The sequence below is a fragment of the Xiphophorus hellerii genome, chromosome 22 (genome assembly GCF_003331165.1).
Source record: "Xiphophorus hellerii strain 12219 chromosome 22, Xiphophorus_hellerii-4.1, whole genome shotgun sequence".
Classification (NCBI taxonomy): Eukaryota; Metazoa; Chordata; class Actinopteri; order Cyprinodontiformes; family Poeciliidae; genus Xiphophorus; species Xiphophorus hellerii.
In genome coordinates this window covers 25,435,472-25,459,784 of record NC_045693.1, presented here as the reverse complement: position 1 = coordinate 25,459,784, position 24,313 = coordinate 25,435,472, and the positions used below count along the sequence as shown (strand labels likewise).

Genomic DNA, 24,313 nt, shown 5'->3' with positions numbered 1-24,313 from the left:
GTGATGAGTGTATGCAAACGAACTCTGGACCAAACTGACTTCACGTACTTGCACTGATTTGTTGTTTGTTTTTTGTTGAGTTTGTTTGACGTGATTACTCAGTGTCTTTCTGATCGTAACTACAACGGTCATCAACTCTGACTCTGCCTCTGCACTACATCTCGAAACTTGATTTCATTTTCTGCTTTTAAACAGAGACCATAGGATTGCTTTTCAAAGTAGTCGTGTAATTGTTTTTACAGAATGAATGTTTGTAATTATTGTGCTCCTCTCTCTCTTTCTCTTTCTCTCTCTCTCTCTCTCTCTCTCTCTCGCTTTTTAAGTGTTTTAGCACATTCAGTTGTTAATAAAAAAAAAAAGTCTTAATGTTTTTTTTTTTCTTTTGGTGAAATAATATTTCAATATTCAATATTATTTCAATATTGAAATAATATTGAAATAATATTGAGTTTATGAATAGCATAGTTTATGCTATTCATAAACTTTTGGCTGCTCTGTCAGAAATGTTACAACAATGCAATTTTGTTCTTTCACTTCCAGATAGTGGCTCCAGCGGTGTGGTACCTGGAACACAGAAGTTTAAAACTGCAATATCCATTGTCAGTAGTTTTGCAACAATAAGACTTTTTTAGTAAAGGTCTCTTTGCTTAATCATACGTGCAATACTTTGATAATGAGAAACCCTTTTTCCCCTCCATCAGTCAATATTAAAGAAGCTGAGCTCAATTTGCACAGAGCAGCAGGAATACTTGATTTCAGCCGATTTCGTGGATTTCTGTCACTATTTCTATTGATTTTAAAGTTGAGTTTGTTAGAAACAAGTTTTTAAAATGTGTATCAAAAATGTGGCACAGTACTTGGGAAAACTTTACCATGCAGAGGCGGCCCAGCCTTTCTGAAAAAGGTTTGAGCCGCTCGTCTAAAGCGGGGCGCTCCTGAGCAACAGGTGGCGCTAATGGGACTTGAAAGAATGAACCGGATGAAGGAAGAAGCGCAGCGCTCGCGCTTCCGGGCGGGATGATTTTAAAATAAACAAGATGGATTTGATCGCTACGCTTGCAATTTCTGAACCTGAACCAAGTTTCACAAGGTAACACTAAATTATTTGGTTGTATTCATTACGAGAGCTGAGGAAAATGATGGGTTTTTGGCTCATTCGGTTCATTTGGCTGCGGCTCTTGTCGCAGTTTCCCCGGTTCTGTCAGGCTGGCAAAACGGTCAGATTCTGACACCGGGGTTCGGCAAGATCAGATTTATTAAAAAACAAACAAGCAAAAAAGCCAACAAATGCATTTTCTGTTTCTAAGGGGGCTGCGAGGCGGTTTTATTTTTTACATAATATAATATATACACTGATGAAGCACAAAAAAATGCATAAATGTGTAAGAATACAGAATGTAAATAGTCTACGTAAAAAGACTACTTATGTATTTTATGTAGACATAATGGAAAATAGTCCAATATTCCTAATCTCCAAATTAAAGCTAGTTTTAAAGACGATAAAAGAAGGCTTATTAATGACTTTAGCGCAATAAGTGCCGAATTATTACCATAAAATGACGGAAACGTGCTAAACAAAAAAATGTCTTCAGTTTAAAACGTTCCAGTCCGCTCAGCCATTGTCAGGTCTTCCGGTAAACAGACTATAGTTTCAAACTTTTAAATAAATGTCGAACTTATTTGTGAATATACACACTTAACAAAAAGTTATCCTCGAACGAACAATTACCTAAGTATCTTCCTCTTCTTTTTTGTGAAAAGTAATAAACGAGTATCATCATAATGTTGCTGTAGTCCATTTGAATCAAATTTTCACCTCCACTATTACTTATTCCACGAATGTTCTCTTGGTTTTGTCTTATTATTTTCTCCCGTCATTTACAATAAATGTGATGGAGCAAAAAAAAAGTCTCATCTTAGAATGTAGCATTTATTCCCTGTTTAGAAAACAAGTGCATCAGCAGAGGATGATCCTTATTATTTCTTATTACTCAGTAGAATTTTCAATGTTGCTATTTTTAAAATTCTGATCACATTAATCTTCTGTAGGGGTTCAACCATTTCAGGACAATAAACAGAATGTGGTTCAGAATGCAATTAATAACCATGTTAAATAGTTATCATTTTATTGGCAATCTAAATAATTGGCAAACGGATATTTCTTGCAACTGAAGGGTTTCCCCCACTGTATGATAGGCCTGGCGGCCACCAGGCTTTACTTGTGCCCCACCACACTATGCATTACTTATTTATTTAAGTCTTTTTTTAAATGTTAGCATTTTTTCAGACTTTATAGTTGGTGTTCAGTTATTAATCTTTCAATAACACATAATTATCAAGTGATACTTTCAAATTTCCTGTCAACTTTAAAAAATAAATTTAACTGAAAAACACGACGGGCCGCTGCATGAATGACTGACCTAGCACCAAACCACCGGGCTTATCAGGTTTTCTGGGGGAAACCTCGAACCGACTTGCCTTCTTGGTTGCTACATTGACTCACCTCTTGTATACATTTTTCTAAACATCGGACCGGTTCACGATGGCTCCCGGAAGTGGGGCTGGTGCCTGTTTATAGTTTGACAGGAAAGTTTGAGACGGTTCCCAAACTTAGTTTCTCTAAAAGTAATTAATACATGCCAAGTGTCTGACTTGCGTTGTGATTTCCAGACTGGGTGGACGCCGTGTGGGACTTGGAGTTCATGGAGAGGAAACCGCTGGACCACATCATAGAGGACGAAGTGTGCGCCAGTGGAGAGAAGTCTTTCAGGAGCCTAATCCACTGTCTGCTGGAACATGCTGCAGATCAGCAGCAGCCTGCAGGCAGGGACGGACCGTCACAGGTCAGCTCTCGTACCACTTCCCTAACAGTTTGCTCTGATTGCTGAGTGTAATGTATATCTGGGAAATGCTCTGGAGCTTGTGTTTGCGTCCTGCAAAAATCAGTCTGCTAATCTTCCAGCCCTGCTTGTTTCCAAAGCTGCAGGGTGTCTGGGTGATCCTTGGAGAAAACAGGGTGTCTGTGAAGTCTCTGGTGGCTGTTCTGTCCTCCTTCATCCTGGCAGCAAAGACCAAAGGGGCCAATGTTCAGCAGAGGGTTTGCGGACTCTATGCGGCTTCTGTCTACCTGCTGCTGCTGGGGATCCCAGGTGAGCATATCTGGAAACAATTTGTTAGAGTTTCTGAAATGCCAGAATTTTAATTTGCAACTTGTCTGTGTTGTCTTTGATCTTAAAATGTGTAAGCTATATGATTTGTTTTTAGAAAATCGGTCTGATATAACAACTCTTTAGCTGCAAAGGAGTCACAGAAAGATGAACGAATGGTTTTGATATAAATATCAAATGTTTTTGTAGCTACCGTTTTAGTAAATCTGTACAAACTGTAGTCCATAGACAAAGTTATGGTGACACTGGATGTGAATCTGTCCTGTGGGTTCTATTGGGTTCTGTTAGGGATTGAACTCACCACAGGGAGGCAACACCGGTCAGCCAGACATCAATCACTGAGGGACTGTCTTCAGTTTTTCCTCCTAAAATGTCCACTGAACTGAAGATGCAGAATTGAGACACTTATTATCCCATCACTATGGAAACAATGATTTACCTATTGGTCCACCATCACAACAGAGCTTGGGTTGCAGTGGTGGACTAAAAATTAGTTCTGCTTGACATGTTGCTACGAAAAAAAATCACATATGCCCCACCACATAAATAAACTGAATTGAATAAAATGAAGCCATTAACTTGGAAAGTCTTTGAAAAAGACAGATCTGAGCTTCAGTAAACCACATTTGATTGTTTTATTTTCCTCTTCAGTTAGTTGTATTTATCTTTATTAAATTTTAATGGTTTGCCTTTTTTTTTAAAGGTTAATCAAGGTTTCGCCCAGAAAACTTGCTAAGCCCGGTGGTTGGGCTCTAGGACAGTCATTCATCCAGCGGCCTGTTGAGTTTTTGACTTAAAAATGTTTAAAGTTGACAGAAAATTTTAAAATATTACCTGATAATTATGTATTACTGGAAGACTGGAAGATGAATACTTGAACACCAACCATAAAGTCTTAAAAATGTAAACATTTTAAAAAGACTTAAATAAATAAGCAAAGCTTGGCTTGGTGGGGGCATAAGTAAAGCCTGGTGGCCCGCCAGGCTTATAATACACTGGGGGAAACCCTGGTTTAATCATTAATCCATTAGATATTGGCCGTGGGCAAGAAACTGTCTTAACGGGGTAATGGGTTGGTAACGCTGCAGAGATGCAGGTCGGACTGCGACTCTGCAGTTAAACATGTTGCTACTGGTCCGATTATTCTGGGGAACCAGAGAAAACTACTGAGTCCGACTTCGTTTTGTCAAGGTTCCACACAGAAGCAACACTAACTTTAATGACCTCTGATTGGCATAACCAGGTGTCATTACTGCCAGCGTGAATAACAATCTTTATTGTATTTACACTTATGCTTAGCCAGCAGTTTCAGGTAGGAGTTGATGTCGCCTATTCTGGCCCCTGGTAAATATTTGACTATGGTTGCTGCTCTCATCCTGCCATGTTTAGGGGCTAGAGCACACTGACCTCTAACCCTACTCTGAGGTGGAATCAACATTTTCTTTACTTTATAAATATCTCTCTTCCAGGAAGCATTGCCAACAAGGTTTTCCACGAGGTTTTGCTGGACACGTGTCTTGACCTGACCTTCCACTGCTGGCCCCAGGACTCTGGGAGGAAGCGCAAGAAGGACGGCCTGAAAAGGTTCCCAGGCTGACAGCAAACGCTCCAAACCGCAGCGGAGAGATGCTCCAGAGGTGCAGCACCAAACCATAAATCAGTCGCAGCCCAACAGATCACCTAGATCTGCTCTGTCCACTGAACTGTTGTAGCATGCCGCTCCAAACACACGCAGGTTCAATGGAGCATCTGCTAAACTTTTGGGAGACAGTTTTACAAAAACATGCTTTACTGTCCTTCTCTCAAGCTTTCAGGTTTTATCACAATCAGATTTAATTGCGCAGACTCCCAGAGATACAAGGCACCACATTGCATTCTTTTTTTTTCTGCTTTCAGATGGAAATGGAGGAGGAGGAAGAGGAAGATGAGCTGCATTTTTCTGGGCTGGAGCTGACGAAGATCAGAGACGCTATTGCTGTCTTGGTTCAAAGTCTCCTCCGTCTCCTGCAAACGTTCTCACTTAAAGACAGACCACAGAGTGCCAGCAACTGCACGCAGGTAAGCCCCCCCCCCACACACACACACACATAGCAACGCTCTGTGCCACGCTGCACCCTGTCAGCAGGTAGAACGTTCTTCCCTTCTCCACAGGTCTTCAGCAAGCTGCTTTACTTGGAACCTGTGTTGAGGGAGCTAACCTTTGCTGTTCCACGGTGAGTTTTCTTTCTGCCGCTGCCACGTTGCAGAAAGGTCCATCCGTCCTGGAGATGAAAGCGGAACTGGTTATCATTTCTTCACAGGGATCTCTGTGAGCTCCAGAGTGTCCCGGAGATGGCCTTCCACGGCCTGAAGCTGCTCTGCTCACCGAGACACGGAGAGCAGAAAGAGGTAGGATCCAAGTTATTTCACCGATACACACATGCTACACACGACTGGATCAGAACCGGGGTGTAAATAATAGAGCTTTAAAACGGAAACCACCTGGTTCTGATCCAACAAAACCAAATATGCAAATACTGTAAACTTTTCCTCTGCATTATAGGCTTTGATCACCAGTGGGGGTTTTTTTAAGAATTGGACTGGACAGTTAGCTTTCCACTAGACAGACCCGTTTTCATCCCTTGACATGACAAAGCCACAGTGTTTTTGTGGGAGTGTCCAGGTTTCAATCTAGCTTGGTTTAAAAACCAGAACTGGACTTTTGGCTGTTGAGAAACGATTGCTTCCTGGAGGCGTGGACTCTGTTGAGGTTTTGAATTTTACTCCTTTGCTAACATTTGCTCGTGACGTATTTAATGCGGCAGTTTGACGCTTAGAAGAAGCTTACCGGAAATGACCTGTGCTGTAAACGACCGTCCTCTGCAAAGGGAGAAAAGGCGGCGTGTTCAGTTTAGCTTCCGTATTTGGAATTGTCACCAAGGTGGACTAAACGGTTTGGTTCACTTCCTCTGCTGCCAAGCATGGCTGATTCCCCATACGTGTGGTGATTGTCAACTCTGCATCCTTCAGTCCCTGCGGAGGGTTTTCCATCGGCTGCTCTACGTCATCCTGATGATGAGTAAAGGCCACAGCGGGAAGCCGTCCCTCCTCGTACCGAACCAGGCCGTCCTCACCACCCGGGACCTGGCCATCCACTTTGTTTGGTAAGCAGTTAGGGTAAGGGTAAGGGTAAGTTTTTGTCAGTGGTAAACATGACTGAACTTAGTGAGATTAATGTCAAATTTTATGGTGACGTTGAGTGTTTTTTTTTTTTGTTGCTAAAATCACTTTCAGCAGAAAATGACTTGGGTCATTATTTTAGCAAGGCGGTGAAGCGCAGGAGTAGATCACACCATCAACACATCATGGAGCTGGTGTCTCTATAGAGCTTCCAGGTCTTTCAACATGCTACGTTGTTCATGCTTGTTCTGTTTTTGTGACTCCAGTCATCTGGTGGACGAGCTGAAAGAGCTGGCTTTACCTTTCCTTCAAATCCTCCTGCAGCACATCTGCTTCCAGGTGAATCCAATTCTCGCCTTTCATTGGCTAATAATTAGTCGTCCCTCGCTTCCGTGGTGATGGGAGGAAGGTCTAGCGGTGGCAGCGAATATTTCCTGCGCTGCCCGATCGCTCAGTCACGGTTGTGTTGTGCTGCTGTGTAGATGGTGGAGAAAAGCGAGTATCGTAACCATGGAGCCCAGGCTGTGGGTATGCTAACATCTCAGATGGCCGGTATGGACTACGCCGGCTTCATAAAGTGGCTTTTCATCTTCTCTGGTCATTCAAAGGTAACACAAGACTTTTTTCTTTCTTTTTGTGCCTCATCATGAGTCGTAGACTTGAGCAAGTTTGTAAAAGTGTGAAAAAAAAAAGTACTTAGCTGTTCTCGCAGTATGGTGTAATGTTAGTGGCTCCATATAAACCTTATATTATGTCGGACTCGGGACATTCAAGGTGAGCCAAGGCATGAAAAACGCCTTGGCTCACCTTGCTGTGATCTTTGCTGCGTAGGTCACAGCAAAGAAGGATGATCCGAAACGTGCGATTGGCTGCTTCTGTCTTCGTTGTGATTTCCAAACAAATATGGTGAACGGAGTCTCTGAATGAACCACAGTAAAAGAAAAGTTGTCAATGACTCAATTTGTCTGAAATATGGAAGTACTTGGATTTAAAAGATGACAAACAGGACACTTGTTTGGAAACAGAGGAGAAGCTGCAGCGACTGATGAGCGTGACGAATCTACAGGAATTTCCTCGCCTTTAAAAGCAGTTCATTATCTGTCTGTTATGTTATCCTATTTTTTTTTCTGCATGTTTGACATCAAGCAGGCTGTAGGGGACACTTCATACTGTGAAGTGCTTACATTTTATTTTGTTGGACACATAAAAAGAAAATGTTTATGTAAAAAGTTTAAAAAAAGTAGGGATAATTTTTCAGAATAACTGATTAATTGAAGAATTAGACAATGGATCAACAAAAAAAACATTGTTATTGACATCTCAATTTCTCATAGTGTGACAATGCCATTGTTTCTGTGCTTTACATAAGACAAAAAAGCCACATTAAGATAGGAGAATAAAGAACGTTTATGTTGCATAATTGTGATATTTTTGATAGTTTTCCTTAAAGTAATGTTAAAACCTCAGTATCGTGTCTCGTCCGGAGGCGAGGAGGGTCGCTACAGACTGTGCTTAGATATTTAGTCGAAGGATTTCTGCTCAGCTTCTTCCTGGTTCCAGGTTGAAGTGAGTTATATGGTCAAACAGTTGTATGGCAGCACCCCAGAATAAGGAATTGCCATTGTCAGGCGAAAACTTAGATCAGGCAGCTGACCCTGCTGGCTTGGGGGAAAACCTCAACCCAAAACTATCCAAGATGTTAAAATGTTTTAGTCTTCTGTCATACTGAAGTAAAGAACCGAAGGCTAACTTTCTTGTTAATGGTGTTGCTAAAACTGGATGTCTTTCCAGTCTGACTGCTCAAGGTGCTGCTTTTTCTGCAGATGGTGCACCGCCTGTTCTCCGTGGACGTGGTTATGGTTTTGCTGACTCAGCCGGAGAGAAGCTTGGAGGAATGTCAGGATCCGGAACTCGCCAGGTTCCTGCCACACAAGTTCCTGATCCAGGACCTGTTGTTCGCTCGACGAATGGACGAGTCCCCCACCGTCCAGGGCCACGCCCTTTCCTGCCTGGCTCAGTGTCTGGAGCTGCCGTCGCTCAACGTCACCCGGGCCGTCCACACGCTCTTCTCTGCCAGTGAGAAAACACCTAGACTCTAGGGCTGGGCCATACTGACAAAAAAAAAAAAAACTACAATATTTCTACAACAAACACCAACATTAACATATCCACATTTTCTGTTTTAGCTGGGACACAGACGGTGCTGGAAGAGGAGCTCACCACAGGTACAGCCTGACGGTCCCTGGCTGAGAGCTTGTTGGTGTGCTGGACAGATAACTCACAGCACGAAAACGTGCTCACTGTTAACAAGGGCGTTAGCTGCAAGTGTGTATTTGTGAAGACGCATCACTGCACAGATCAGACAACAATTACGTCCGTGTGTTTATTGCTTAAAAGTTCCACAGCAGACGACTTGTGGACGATTTATGGGGAAGCATTAAACTCCAAACTAATGCAAACTCATGATAAAATGTTAAGGATTTCTAAAACTGAATTGCTTAAACGGTCAATTTAAACAAGGTTGCGTTTATATCGATCGGGTCTTAGAATGTTGTGAAAACAGCTGCAGTTCAATAGGAATCCATGTATCCGTGTGTGCATCAATCATCTTCCGCTTAAGGAACAACCTAGTTTGCAACCGAGTTTACAGCAAGTGGAATTGCTGTAAACTCGAAAACGGTAACAGCCAGAGCTGTAGAAATTTTTTTTTTAAAAATCCGACTCGTGGGTTTATTTTAAGACCTAAGCTGAACTGAACTTTTTGGCTTTTAAACTCTAAAATATTCAAGAGGAGTGTTAATGTTGTCTTTTTTGTTTTTATGGTGTTTTTATATGTAAATAAGTGGTTTTAGAAAGATGGATGTGAGGAAGTTGGCCTGGGTGATTGTTGACATTTTTCAGCAGATACAGAGCATATGGATCCACTAGTTTTTTTTTTAAGTGGACCAAAGTACTGCGTGTTGATAGATGCCTTTGTGTTGTAGGAACTTCTAGCTCCCAGAAAACCTACCAAACTCTTCCCTTCAGGACGGTGGAGCTCAGCAGTGCTGATGGCTCCATCTGCGATGGTGAGCTTTTTTTCTCTCATATGTCCCGGTTTAGTCAGCGTATTTACACGCCGACAAATTGAATGTCAAATGTCATGTTGTATTTTCGCTCCAGCTAAAGAGAACCTGGCCCTACTCCTGCGCCGCGTCCGAGACTCTAAAACCAACGTGAGGAAAGCGGCTCTGCAGGTGCTCCGATCAAACCGTCGTCGCTCGGCTTCACGTTTTCCGGCTGTATGTGTTTCACCTCGTTCTGCTTCGTCCATCTGTTCCGACGTCCGTTGTTCAGGCTTTGGTGGGTCTCCTGAAACACGGCGTGATTCCCACAACCCGGGAGAACCTAGAAACTCTGGCGGAGCGCAGCAGAGACCCGGCTGTGTCTGTGAAGAAGAAGGCCTTACAGTGCCTGGGAGAACTGCTCACCGTGAGACTGGATCCTTTGCTGTCTTTCTCGTCAGAGGTCAGCTAAAAATGTGACGATTAGGAGTCATGAAACGACTGCTTGATGTCCCCACCAGGCCAAACCAGGGTGCGTGGAAGTCCAGAAGGCGTGGCTGCTGGGTGTGGTCCCAGCTGTGGTGGACTCTGAGAACTCTGTGCAGGATAAGGCTTTGGAGGTTCTGGACCAGGTTCTGCTCAGTCAGGTGAAGCCCTACTCTGAGAGGCGCCACCTGGACCACAGCGAGAGGCTGACCTGGGACCTGCTTGACCTGCTGTGTAATGAGTGCCGGAACCTCAGGTCAGGACGGTTCTCTGTTTGTCCCTCACAAACCTTGTTGTCTCTTTTCTGAACTCCTGCAGAGACGAGCAAATTAAGCTCATTGTCAGTCAGCGGAGCAGTCTGCCATGTTGGATAGAAATTTGAATTTGATAGATTTTTATGATATCAGACAAAAGTTTGATGCATTCAGAGTTTAGATGAATCTGATTCCTAAAATTGTTCAAGATGAACTGCTTCCCAACAGGCCTCAGATAAACAACACATGGCTTATTAATGTTTTCCACACATTTGACTCATCGACAGCTAGCAAACATGGGCCACCTCTATAAAAGCTGGCGGCCCGCCAGGCTTAAAACAACACTGGGAGAATTCGGAACATGTGAATGTTTGAATGTAGTGTGAAGCACTTTGCTGTCCTCTGGACTTGATATTGGACGACTGGTCAAAATTGCAATTTCACGCAAAATCTGCGAATGACGACTGATTTTGCATTAACAGCTGCAATCGCAAATTCCTGGAGTGACTGTACTATAGATATATTTCACTCTCCGTTAGGAACCACTGCTTTCACATGACCAAACAAATACCATATGACCGACCTCCTCTACTACCCCTCCAGAAACAAATGGCATAAAGATGGAAATAAATATCAACTTATATCTGCCAACTGGACCGATGCCAATGTTTGTGTCGATGTATCGGGCATCCATACGCAGAACCGAGGCATTCAGAGTTCTGTGGGTGGTTTTTAGGACAGATGGAATTGGGGTTCTAAGACCCAGAAGCACATTTGGGAAAAATCAGAGGCAGCAGATCAGCTCAAGCACCTCATCACCGCAAATCATGGCAGAGGAGGCATGACCTGTGGCCTCTGAGCCGATCAGTCCAGTTGGTTTTTAGTTCCACAGTATAAAGTAGCATCACATGTGTAGTTGTTTGTGTTTTTAATGCCCAGAAGTAGAAGAGTAGATCATTTACAATAATGAGATAAAGACGTTTGGTTTTCCTTTACAGCCGGTACTTCAGCAGGGCCTTCACCATCTGGTCCAAACAGAACAAGTTCACCCCAACATTCATCTCTAACCTGATCTCCCACACGGAAACGGAGCACGCTGCCGGGGCCTGGCTGCTGCTCTCCAAGGTCGTCTCCTCAGTGTCCACAGTGCAACACGGCAAGATCCTGGAGGCCTGGGACAGCATGGTCAGGTGAGGACATCAGCTTTTATTCACAGTGTGAACATGAAATCCCTGTACATCCACAAGGTTTCCCCCAGAAAACTGGCTAAGCCTGGTGGTGCTAGGGCAGTCATTCATCCAGCAGCCCGTTGTGTTTTTGAGTTAAAGAATGTGTAAAGTCGACAGGAAATTTGAAAATATCACTTGATAATTATGTGTTATAGGAAGGTTTGGAAGAATAATACTTGAACACCAACTATAAAGTCTTTAAAAAATGCAAACATTTTAAAAAGACTGAAAATAAATAAGCAGTGCTTAGCCTGGAGGGGGCACAAGTAAAGCCTGGTGGCCCGCCAGGCTTATAGTACACTGGGCGGAAACCCTGCATTCTACATTTTAATGTTGACTTTCTTCTGTTTCCGTAGATCACATGATGTGGATGTGACTAACTGCTGTCACATCCTTTCTGTTGTCGGAGACATTGCTGCTCATTTAAACGAGGACACCAGGGGCAGGATAGCTGGTGAGGAGCTGGACGCGAATCTGTCCTGGAGGACTCATCAGCCGTCCTAATGTCTCTCCCTCAATTTGTCCTCTCTTAACTAGCTGATCTGATGTCGTGGCTCAAGACTTTCAGTCTGTCTCTGGAGGTGATCAGTGCAGCCATGCAGACGCTTTACCAAGTTGGCTGCAGTGAAGACATCAAACACACACAGGTTGGAAAATGGGAAACATTAACTCTGCTCGTTCGTATAGAAATATTTAGACTCTAATTTCTGTCTTTGTAAATCACTACAGAGCTTCAGAATGACGTGATTAGAAACTGGCTTGTTTTACTCTTAGCTTAAACATGCTCATCAATTCAGGAAAAATGAAGAATGCGGTTGATTTTTTTCTCTTTCATCAGGCTTTCCTGAACCAACACTGTGGCGAGCTGGTGTCGATCTGTGAGACGTATTTAGCCAGCATCATCCTCAGTGCGAACGGAACCCAGAACCTCAACGAGGATCTGATGGTGAGGCTCCTTCAAACCTCACCGCCACCCTCAGAGTGGAAGTTAACAATTATCTGTCGGTACCCGAAGCTGTTGCAGTCGGCGAGAATACACATTTCATTGTTGTTTATAGTAAAATCCATAATATGACATTAGAAGTTATCTACATGATCATGATCACGTTCAGGAGAAAATGATCACTACTGTAATTGTGACAGAAATCTCTGTTTTGAAGAGTGCCGAAATAAATGAAAAGATTTCAGCTCCCATGGACCTGTAGCACAAATTATTTAAGGACATTTCTTAATAGTAATTAATAGCAATGGGTTTCACTCTTTAGAAGAAAGAGCAGCTGTTCCTCAGTGGTCTGTGTGCCTCGTTGGGAAGTGGCTCCTCTGATTGCAGATGTTCTGTGTTCCAGATAAAGCACCTCCACACTCTGGGCGTGGCCTCGCTTCACTGTCCAGCGAAGGTTGGCAAGAGGACGGTGCTGCTGGTGGAGTCTGTCCTCACCTCACATTCCGAGAAGCTGGCGGGTTCGAAAGCGTTCTGTACCTCACTGAGACGTCAGCGGATCACTGTTGACCTGTTGACTCCATGAGCCAATTTGGCCTACACTCCTTAAAAGAGAGGCGACTGATTGCAGATTTCCTTAATTTTGGGAGATCGGTGATCGGACGATTTTTACGTGAAGCCGATCTCATCCACCGATCTTATCTAGCTTGTCAAAGGTCTAAGAATCAACCTCTGTCCTCTTTTGCTCTCCAATGAGGAAGGTTTGACTGACAGACCGGCTCACTAAGTTCTGTCTGCACATTTATAATTAACAATAGTGACCCCACTGTTGCCAACTCAACAACTTTCTTGCTATATTGAGCAAGATGTCAGACCAAAAAGATTGATATCGGCCAAAATCAGAATCGGCAGGTTAAGCTTTTTAAAATATCGGCGATCGGCCAAAAAACTGCAATCGGTGCACCCCTAAATATAACCAATATTTATTTTGCTGAGTTCTTTGCAGATATCCAATCAAAATCTCTTATTTTTGTTTGTTTTTGCCTTTTTTTAATGGTCTAAGAACAGTGTTGTAAGAAAAACATTTGTTCCTGACTGACCCATTCTGTTTTCTGCTGCTGGTGACCAACAGCCCGTCAGGAGGAGCTGCCAGCATCACTGCCTTTGTCTCAGTTCAGAGAAAACTCTCTGCCCACCAGGATCAAAGCCCATGGCGTGATCACATTAGGTGAGCTCTCCCGTTGCTCGATCTCACACACACACACACACACACGTTTTAATCACTCCATCCTCTCTCTGTGGCATCAGGGAAGCTGTGTCTGCAGCACGAAGAACTGGTCCAGAAATACCTGCCGGTGTTTGCCAGAGAGCTGGAGGTCGGCACAGAGGTCGCGGTGCGCAACAACATTGTGGTGATAATGTGCGACCTGTGTGTTCGCTACACCAACATCGTGGATCACTACATCCCCAACATCTCGGCCTGCCTGCGAGACGATGAAGCCGTCATCAGGGAGCAGACTCTCATCATGCTGACCAACCTGCTCCAGGTACGTATGAGCGACTACCGCTGCCACGACCTTCCAGCTGTGGGTCTGACCCTCCGTCCTGACTCTCTGTTCCCAGGAGGAGTTTGTGAAATGGAAAGGCTCTTTCTTCTTTCGCTTTATGGTAGCCCTGGTTGATCCAGTTCCTGCCATTGCCAGGTAAATTACAACAGGAAGTCCTCCGCAGTCTTGTCTTTGACAACAAAGCAAAGGACTGTTGTATGTAATGAACGCAGCCGACGTCATGCCTGCTCCTTTCCTGTTGCAGTCTGTGTGAATACTGCCTGCTTCATCGGCTGCTCAAGAAGAACCCTGAGATGTTCAGCCAGCACTTCATCGAGTGCATCTTCCACTTCAACTCGTACAACAAACACACGTCGTACAACAAGTTCCCTCAGAGTGAAAGGTACCTGATTAAAGATGCACCGATCACAAATCTGCAGCCAATTTCTACTTTTGGTAAAGTTTAAAAATACCAATTTTGGCTCATTTTCTTTTCCTCTACAAACTATAAGAATGCGTGGGGACAGCACTGAGAACAATTTTTTTTTTGTTTTGCCCTTGACTTTTGGTTGTGGTTTGTCATTAATTTATTGTTGTAGCAGAGGTGATGTCACACTGTGTGTGTTAGAGATGGAAAATAAGGGTTTTACTTGACTTTGCAACTGACATTTTAAGTAGGGCCAGGACTTAAACTTGTTAATTTTGAATAATTAATTAAATTAATTTTAATGCGTTCATATTTTTAATGCCGTTACTTGGGAGTTTTTTGTTTTACATACAAAAATCAACTGTTGTAACTTTTGTATTGTTCCTGGTACGCCTGTAAAACCGTCGCTCAAGCAACATCCACAAAGAGCAGCGATGTCCATCAAAGCCACTTCTCTTGGCCCATTGGGGATTAAAGTTTGCTTCAGAAAATGATCTGATGGGACTCATGTTAATTTTGAGAGCAAACATTTAGTTAGAGTTAGTCTTAGTCTTCTGACTTGACTGTAATTTAATTTTAGTCTTAATTTATTCATCAGAATTAGCTTTAGGCTAGTCTTAGTTGACTACAGTAAACTTTTAGTCTACTACATCTAGAGTAAATTTAGTCAAAATGTCGTCAATTTAGTCACTTATTAACACAAAATGAATCTTGTTTTAACCAGTTGTGGCATAATGTTGTTGTCTGAATGTGCAATAAAGCAGATTTGACTGGCGAGGCTTGTAAACTAGTGAGAACCTTCCATACAAACTGGTGAGAAGCTTTCATATAACCAATTCAGAACCTTTCATTTAAGCCAATTAACAGCTTTCATATTGAAGCCCTTTCATACAAACTGGCGAGAACCTTTTTATATGAACTCGTCCAATATTTTTTTAGTTCAGTTGAAATGGAACGGTGTTTCAGTGAATGTCGTGTGTATGAAAGTTGATTCTGATTAATGTTCCTGGTGGCACCAACTTATCTGTCAACTGACACAAGATCATGTTGATTAGGTCGAGAGGCTCTGGGATGCAGCTTTCCAAAAATAAGTAACTGTTGACCACATGGCATCGTCGGTCATCCAACATGTTTGTCTCCTACTAGGTTTGGTGTAAATTGGTTTCAGTCTGAAAACCTTCTGGTCACCAGCAGACTTCTCCTATAATAATCATCGCTGACCTGCTGTCTCTCTGCTCACACAGTGAAAGCCCGTCTTCATTTGACGCGTTTTTCTTTGCGTTTCGTTTGTGAAGAGAAAAGGTCTTGTTCTCCCTGAAGGGCGCTCAGCACCGCGAGAAGCGCTTTCGCATCTACCGCTTCCTGTTGGAACACTTCACAGACACCCAGCGCTTTAACACCGCCAACAAGATCAGCCAGACCATCTTAGGTAGCCACACGGCTGCTCACTGACCTCACAAATTATAGCCTGGAGTTTGGATCAGGCAAGAGAATTGGACCTCTTTGTAAATGGCTTTCCTTTTTTTGTTTCTATCCCAGCATGCTTTGCGGACGAGGAGCTGCCCCTGGATGCAGACGGTGCCGAGATTTTGTCAGAGACCTTCAACGTGTTGAGTCTCAAAGAATTGAAGCTGCAGGCATTTTCAGCACCAGCAGGGGGTGCTGGGAGTGAGGAGCCGGAGGATGAGAACGTGGCCGCCATGACTAAGGCCGTCCTGCAGGTGGTGCAGAAGAAGGTGGTGTCGCAGGTCGGAGCCCTTCCCATCAGAACTTTGCGACTTTCTGCTGCTACATACATTCCAGCTGTGCAAAGACTGAAAGCGTCGCTCCGCTGCTCTTGTCCCCAGGTCCAGAAGAAGGCCTTCATAGAAAACACAGTTCCTCTAATCATCAGCTTAAAGAACCTTCTGGAGCAGAAACAATCCCCTGTCCTCAAAGACCTCATGGGCTACCTTAAGGTACATGTTTTGTACTCGTGTAATTTTTTTGTCGTCACTCTTCCAAAGAAGAATTTCAAACTAAGATTCATAAGAATAACATTTAAGTGCAGTTTTATTCATCAGTTGCGTTCCACGTTCTCCATCAGGTGACGATGCAGGACTACCGTAACGAGGTGAAGGAATTTTTCGCCGGAGACGAGCAGCTGGCAGCTGAAGTGGAGTTTGCTCTGAAGACGGCCGAAAAGGAAAGGGAGGTGCAGGAGCAGATGGAAAACTGCAGCGTGACGCCCGGCGCCCAGACGCCCACCGCGAAGGTTATCGAGCAGAGAGCAAACGTCACAGCAAACTCTTTTAATTTATTCTGGTGTAACATCCAGACGATCGCCGTAGAACATCTACCATGCTCCAAAAAGCTGTGAGTTTCTGACTGTCGCTGAAGCCGTCATCGCTCTTGCCTCTCTCCTCAGAGTTCGGATCCAAGGTCTCCCGCCAAGAGAGTCCTCCTGCCCTTTAACTTCGCCACACCACAGCCGACTCGTCCAATCTCCGCCTTGTCCAGACTGGGCCTGACTGACAGGTAGCTTCTACTATTCTAGATCTCACCCTGAGGCAGCACAGATACACGGCCAACAGAATCCACCTGTAGGTCCACGCACAGGCAGGAAATATCAAGGGAAATGTATGCGACCGTGTTTGTCGTTCTCCATCAGGCGAGCAGGCCCATCCAGGCAGGAGGAGCAGAGTCAGTCCAAGTCTCTGACTCTGGGAAGAACAGGTGAGAACCGCGGAACCCATCCTTCACGATCACATCGGCTTCTTTCTACAATCGGGGAAACATCACTTTTTTTTTTTCTTGATGTTTTCTTACAGCGATAGTTAAAGGAGGGGTCAGCGACAGAGCCTTCAGCACCCCTAAAGGTAAGAGTCCTTCCTCCTACATACCTCCGTCGTTTGTACGTCGGTTCAAATGTTCAACCTTTACATTGAAGGCTCGACCTTTACTACTGTTCTTTTCGGAAACATGGGAGCTGAATATTTGTGTCTTCCGCAGGTTCCAACCCCAGCCTCACTTTTAACGAAGGACTCAGTGCAATCTTCAGCGACCAAGGAACAAGTAAGATTTTCCCCGTGGTTTTTTTTTGTTTTTTTTTTTTTTAAACGTGCCTCTCTAAAGACTGTTTCTGTGTTTTAGTCGTCAAATGGAAGAGAAGGGCACTCTGTCCCCTCCAGGGTTCCACATGTCCCAGTTTGTGGTAGTAAGCTGTTTGTTCTGTCCTTCCAGGTCCTAGTGAAGAGTCCAGCATTCTGCATGTGAGACCAAATGAACAGACGTAAGTCTTAACTTTACCCTCTAAACCCCGTACACAGAGATTTTCCCAGGGTTTCTCTCAGGCAGGTCGTACAAAAGCATTTGCCCCCCCTCAGATTTCTTCTGTTTATGACTTTTTCCTCGTATTTAAATGTTTCAGATCAAACAGTCATTAAAACACAAAAATTTGAATAAATAGAAAGTAAAACGTAAAAAAAAGGGCTGTGTAATTTTAGCGATTCTACAATATTTATCGATATTCCCCCCCCCCCCCCCAGAAAGTATCGATTTTTCATCCGCGAGTATCGATACATTAAATCCTACTTTGAGTTTTATGTCAAATCCAAATGAATTAAATGACAGCTGTCGCACATGACTTTTTTTTTCTTATCCAGTTACACATGTACATTAATCTGTTACCATTAATTAAATAATGAAATGAAATAGATAAATGACATTATCTAATATAAGTGCATAAGACAAAAAAGGTTCCTTTTCTGCATAACCAAATACACAAAGCCACACAATTAGCATTTAAACAAAGCAAATGTATAACAAAAACATTTATTACACCATCAGTTCAATTAATTCAATGGAACAGTTACAAAATGTCACCAAAATCACCCTGTCCCTCTAAAATCTTAAGAATATATCGTATTGTTTGCTGAATATCGTGATAGATATCATTTTGTGAGCAGAAAATCACACATCGTATAGTATTGTGAGATTTGTGTATCGCCACAGTCCTAGTTGGTAATATAATCGTATTGTGGAAAAAAACGAGTTTGAACAACGTAAAAGTTGAACAAGTTAAACGCTGAAGCTGAGTCGATGCTAAAACTGTACCCAGAGGAGCACGAAGGCACACAACACTCACTTTTAGACCAATATACTATAACGCAAATACTTCTTTTTTCTTTTTCTTTTTTTTATGAACGCTGTTTTTCAGATCCTTTTTTTTTTTTTTTAATATGTTGATGATGGAGGTGGTTTTCTCAGACACAAGTATACTGTTGTCATCTCTCTTCATTCAGTCTGTAAAGCGACGTTAGTGTGCATCAGGTTTTATTTCATTTATTAAAGGTGAAAGAAGCACCGTTTTTAAACTTCATGCTGCAGTGTGAATCCTGACTGGTTGTCTTTCAGGGCCCCGGGGCCGAGGCGGTGGAACGTGCAGTCCCCTCTTCAGCAGAGGAAAGCATCATCTAGAGTTTAGATGTTCCAGCTTCTCCATACTACATCCTGTCTTTAATACTTAACCTCTTCCTGTTTCCAGTCTGTTCAAGCTTTGATGTTTCTGTCAGCGTTTTATTTTCTATGTTTGCTAATAAAGGAGATCTAAAACGCCGCGTTTAATGTACTTTCTCTCCGTATCACGTTTTCACGGCAGGTAAAAAGTTTGCGTAGGTTACCCTGAGGGCCTACGGTTGACCTACACACTGGTGCCTCCCACTCACACTGTAAGGCTTTGTCTCGGTCAGCGTTACTGAAACGCTTTTCCTTCTCATGTTCTTTGAGATCAAAAGGAAAGATGCAACATCCGTGATCCTATCTGCTTAGAATAACAGGGATTTCCTTCCGGCGTGCTCGCAATTACTCCATGGACTTAAAAGGATCCGAGAGACGAACGGCTTGAGAACATACATCCGTCTAGAGCAATTTAGCCAAATGAAACTGCCGAGAGGAGGTTGCTTAAATATTTGAATGTGCCACTCTGACAGTCCACAATCTTTACTTTCGTCTTTAATTTGGGGCTTCTACCAGACGTTTGACTGTAGCGTTGTGGAGAAGGTTGTTTTCTCTTAGAATCTGGAAGCTTTCTCTCAAGACAATTTGTGTGTGCCTTACTCTTTGTAAAAATTGCCGACGGGAGGCAGACCTCATGTTGAAGACATTCAGCTCAATTCAAAAATACTTTACAACAAAGGGAAATCGATTGCTGTCGTAACTCATCTCCCAAGTTTCTTCAGAGAGTCATTACGGACGGTAACACTGTGGGCAGAAAGGATCTCCAGTAGAAGTCAGTCTTGCAGAGCGTCTGAAGGGGCCTCTGACTGAAGACTGTCATGACATGCTAACAGTTCCACAGTAGCATGTCTTAGATAGGGTATGCATCAGTGCAAGTCCACCTTATTGGCTTTTGCTGTTCCTCTTCAAATGTCTGTGTACAGTCAGATATCTTCATTCAGGTCAAAGTGGAAACAAAGTCAAATTCCTTGTTTATGTGCTCAAATTTGGCAGAAAAAGAGGTGGATTTTCCATTCCTTCAGTCAAGAAGACTTTATAAAACTAGAACCTGCTGTGGCGTTCCAACAGATTGCAGTCTGCCTCATTCCTTACACAACGGTGATGAAATGAATCTTAGTAAAACATTTCTCCTGTCTCGGGTTTATTAGTCTAGGAACTGAAGCCTCTGCGGTTTGAACTTTGGCAGATTTCACTCAGGGTGTTTTTGTTGCTTTAGCCGGCTCTAATGAAACAAACTCTCATAATCCCAACTATTTCTCAGAAAACCCCGTTATGAGCTACCTGGATGAATCCTGAATGTTCCATAATGTCTTAGGATTTTTGAAAGACTGTTTTTGACATGCGGTGACTGTTCAATCCAGTCACTGCATGTTTACCCGACATTAATCACAGACTGTGTGCTCAAGCAGTGAAGTCAGGTTTGTTTCTTATTTTCAGTGGGGTTTTTTTTTTGTTGTTGCTCTCACAATGTCTCCACGGTGAACTGACAGGTTTTAGTTTATGCTCTAAACCTTCATGTGTTGTGCTATTATATGCAAAATGGATCATCTAAGCAAAGCATAAAGCCAAATGAGGAACAGTTTTGAGTGTAGACATGATGGGAGGATTACCAAGATGAGCAGCCCATCATTACACAATAGTCAGAACTTAACTGTAAACTATTATTTTGAAGGTTTCTATTTCCAAGATGGAATGATTGCACTGCATAAAACTTGTATGATTCTTGGAAACAAAGGTCGGGATAAAGTTATTGTGAATTTTTCCGAGCCAATTCCCCATGGACTTAGTGGATGCCGACAAAGAAAGAAAAAAATTAACAAATTTAAGTTTAACAAAACTTCTCCCAAAAATTTTTTTGGGAGGCATTACAGGTAATAAATGCCTTTAGAGGTAATGCCTCCAGCACTCATTCCTGACTGAAGACTCCAGATGCATTTCTTCTCATTCGTCTTCCAAAAGCAGCTCAAGCTCTGTCAGACTGGACGAGGAACAGCTGCGAACATCAGTTTCCAAGTCTTACCGCTGATTTCCAGTTGGAATTTTGTCTGGACTTTGACTAGACCATCCCAACACACAGATATGCTTTGATCCAAACCGCCCAGTCGTTTCTCTTGCTTAATGTTTGTGGTGTGGTGGTCCTGCTGGAGGGCGAACCACCTCCTGTAGGTTGTCTTCCATCAACTCTGACCAGTTTCCCTGGCCATAATGAAGAAAGAAAAACATCCCGACAGCACGGTGCTGCTGCCACCATGTTTGAAGATGTGTCATGGTGTGTTGTTTTAAAGTGGACCCAAATGCCAAAATAAAACAGAAATCCAAAAATGACGACGGGCGATAATGGGATTTAACAGGAGGATCCAGCAAAGAGTGACAGAAGCAGAAGTGCTTAAGTCATGGGAGAGGAAATGTGAAGCAATGGACCTGGGCTGATTGGCTGACTGATTGCAGGTGTGAGGGTAGAGAGCAGAAAGCAGCACAGGGGGGCGAGGGAGTACACTGGGAACTAAAGAATGAGTAGACAAGAAACATCATTAAACTAGAGTTAAAAAAAAACTAGACACAAGAAATGAACATGGTAAACTAGAATCACAAAGGAAGAGATGAACAAAAGTACAAACAGAAACAAGGGTGACCTAATCAAAGAAGGAGACTAAGAATCACAGAATAAGCCTCAAAACAACCAGAGGATCCAAACAAGATGGGAATGATGCGTTCAGGGTGATGTGCAGTGTTGGTTTTGAGCCACGCAATTTATAGGTCATAGGTCATTTATAGGTTTATAGTTCTGTTTAGTTCTGGTTTCATCTGAGCAGAGCACCTTCTTTCACATGATTCTTGGCCGGCGTCTGTTGTGGTGGAGGTCTACGGTTTGGCAAATGTCCGGTGTGATGACGGGAGGTTTTTGTAAAATTATTATTATTTTATTTTGTTTTTACCACTCTTTGAACTTGAAACGTCAGATTACGTTGACTTTTGTTTTGACGTAATAAGAGATTTTTAGTAGTTTTGTCTATATTTTCACAAGGAATAATCTATTTTTTTCAAACAATCAAGTCGGAAGTGCGTGCAAGAGTCAAACCACCTGTTGCCGCCCGCGGCCTTTGTTGGAAAGAACCTAGAAGGTTCTTCGGAAAACAGCCGTGAAAAGCAAAAGGGGCAGAAGGACACTGACACAGGAGGCCGCTTAAGGCTTCAGAGTGAAGTTAGACGGAGAATGCGGAAGTGTCTCAAATTCATGACTCTGTTTAGTGTTTGTGTTCCAGGAAGAAGATGAGCGCTGTAGAAAAAGTTACAAAAAGAGGTTTGACTTCCATTAAAGAGTCAATATTTTTGAAGAAATCTTGACATTTGGATCACATCAAGCCAAGTATTATAACAATGCGGGGACGAAAACAAAGAGCCATCTGTGTGTGTGGAACTGAGAGCATCGTGAAAATACTATTGCGATGAAGTCTTCATCACAATATCTGAGCTGTAGAGTTCAGTGTTGCCCCATGGCTGGTAATTAAAGACAGAGCTGCTGCTGCTGCTGCTGCTCCCCTCCTCCCTCCTGCTGCTGTTCAAATATTTCACATCAGTTGCTCAGAGAGACACTAACTGGGTGCGGACGGAAAGAAAAGCACATGGCTTAATCTGTAGGCAACACCAGGATTTATCCCAACTGAGCTACAAAAATACAAAATTAGGCATCAAGGATACAGCTGACAATACAGAGCCACGCCAAGGTACTTGCACCCCTTAAACTTGTTTTCACCACAAACTTAAAAAATGCGACATTTTTAATCGTATTAAGAATGTCACATTATTTATTCATGTGACAGGCCAGCACAAAGTAGTGAGTAACTGCAAAGGAAAGTTGTGATTTTTAGAAAAAAAAAAAAAAAATCAAATACAAAAGTGAAAAACTGAGCAATATGCATTCAGCCCCTTTCATTACTTCTCAATAAAATTCAGCTTAGCCAATTGCATTCAGACGTCACATGTATCTAAGCAGATTTCCAGTGTTGTCTTGTAGTGCCAGACAGGCAGTTTGTCTGTAGAAAATAAAAGAAGAAAGAAAAGAAAAGGGACGTCACTCTTTTCAGAGATTTACAGCTGAAATAACATTGAGACCTGCGTATTATCTTCCATTCACTTCATATTATCTTTCATTCTACTTTGTGTTGGAAAACTGACAAGTAAAATACACTGATGTGAGAGAATGTATTGCAACAAAATGTTGAAAGGTTCTCAATGTTATGTTGGTTTTGTCAGCAAGTGTCTGTATGTGAAACGACAGTAAGAAATGTTACAAGGAATGAATTTAAAAGAGCAGTATTTTATATATATATATATGTATATATATATATATATATATATATATTATATTATATATATAAAAGACTTTGCAATTTAACACCTTGAAATTGGGCCGTTGTCTCTTTAAGGAATTCGTGCTCTTCCTGACACTCCGTCTTCAGAAAGTCGCCACAATGTCGCTTATTTTTCAAGCCTTGAACATTGTTCTTAGGAGCATTGCACTGAGAAGCATGATTAGCTTAGCAGCTGCAAAGTTCCAGCAGGTGTTTGCTAATTGCTGCTGCCGCTAGTCTGAAGGAGCCGAGTAGGTAAGGGACGCTTTGTGAGGCGGAAGCTCTGGAGTTTAGAAACTGCTGCAAAATTTGGAGAATTGGGATAGAGCGGGTTTCCTCCTGAAAACCTGCCAAGGTCAGGGTGCCAAGGCGGTCCACCATCAGGACCGTCGTGCTTTCTGTATAAAAAATGTTGACAGGAAATGTAAAAAATATTACTGGGTAATTATGTTACTGAAAGACATTGTTAACTATGCTTAAACACACAACTATAGTCTTAAAAGCAACAAACAAAAAAAAGAAACAAACAATTTAAAGTAAATATAAATGTTTTGAACATCTGTGAAATCCCAGTTAAGTCATCAGCCAGTGGATTTAAAAACACTTTGTAATGCTGGTCACATTTAGAGCCAACCTAAGGCTCTAAACCTTAGGTTGGCCTTTTTTAAGCGGATTTGTAAAAGACGTACAAACTTTTCACGTGAAAACCAAAGTTCTGCTGACTACCAGAGTGAAGTACATCTAGTACATACATACATGTAAGGTAAAGTACTTTGAAATTGCAATCGTGTAACAGTTGTAATGCACTGTTTGTAGATTAGGAATGAGGGAAGAGCAAGTTCTAAGCTTGTGGCTTTGTTGTCGTCACAGCAACTCCATATCAACTGCCTACCAAGATGGCTGCCAGTTACAAAGTTCACAGAACTATGTATTTGGACAGGGCCATGGTGAAGAGGATTGATGTGACAGAGTAGGGCGCTATGGAGGCTGAGAGAGGCTGTAGAGAGGAAGAGGAAGGGCTTGTGGTAGAATCCTTCCAAGAGTAATAAAAGGATAAAATTCCTCTGACAGCTAAAGTAATGAACTTATTTAGTGGTCTAGACATGTTTCCTGTTTTGCTCTGCTATCTTCTCCGTGTTTACGGAGCAAGAAAGCCTCCTAAAATGTGCCTGGATGCCCCTCACAGCTGCAACTCCAGCGAAAAGACTTAG

General features: G+C 42.6%; 1 protein-coding gene across 1 annotated transcript; it reads left to right on the top strand.

Moving 5' to 3' along the window:
• Window positions 1–1,022: 1,022 nt before the first annotated feature.
• On the top strand, window positions 1,023–18,848 carry ncapd3 (non-SMC condensin II complex, subunit D3). The gene is given in 37 exon segments (XM_032553952.1): window positions 1,023–1,055; window positions 1,057–1,090; window positions 2,671–2,843; window positions 2,981–3,149; window positions 4,637–4,746; window positions 4,748–4,804; window positions 5,064–5,225; window positions 5,319–5,380; window positions 5,468–5,555; window positions 6,177–6,310; window positions 6,593–6,665; window positions 6,809–6,934; window positions 8,150–8,402; window positions 8,513–8,551; window positions 9,311–9,394; window positions 9,489–9,562; window positions 9,663–9,797; window positions 9,892–10,112; window positions 11,109–11,300; window positions 11,696–11,793; window positions 11,877–11,986; window positions 12,178–12,285; window positions 12,686–12,800; window positions 13,412–13,507; window positions 13,588–13,826; window positions 13,903–13,982; window positions 14,092–14,229; window positions 15,549–15,682; window positions 15,793–16,001; window positions 16,101–16,211; window positions 16,340–16,507; window positions 16,661–16,770; window positions 16,904–16,968; window positions 17,064–17,111; window positions 17,245–17,307; window positions 17,476–17,524; window positions 18,649–18,848. Coding segments are annotated over 37 exon segments (4,215 nt in total). The 5' UTR covers window positions 1,023–1,037; the 3' UTR covers window positions 18,719–18,848.
• Window positions 18,849–24,313: the final 5,465 nt, after the last annotated feature.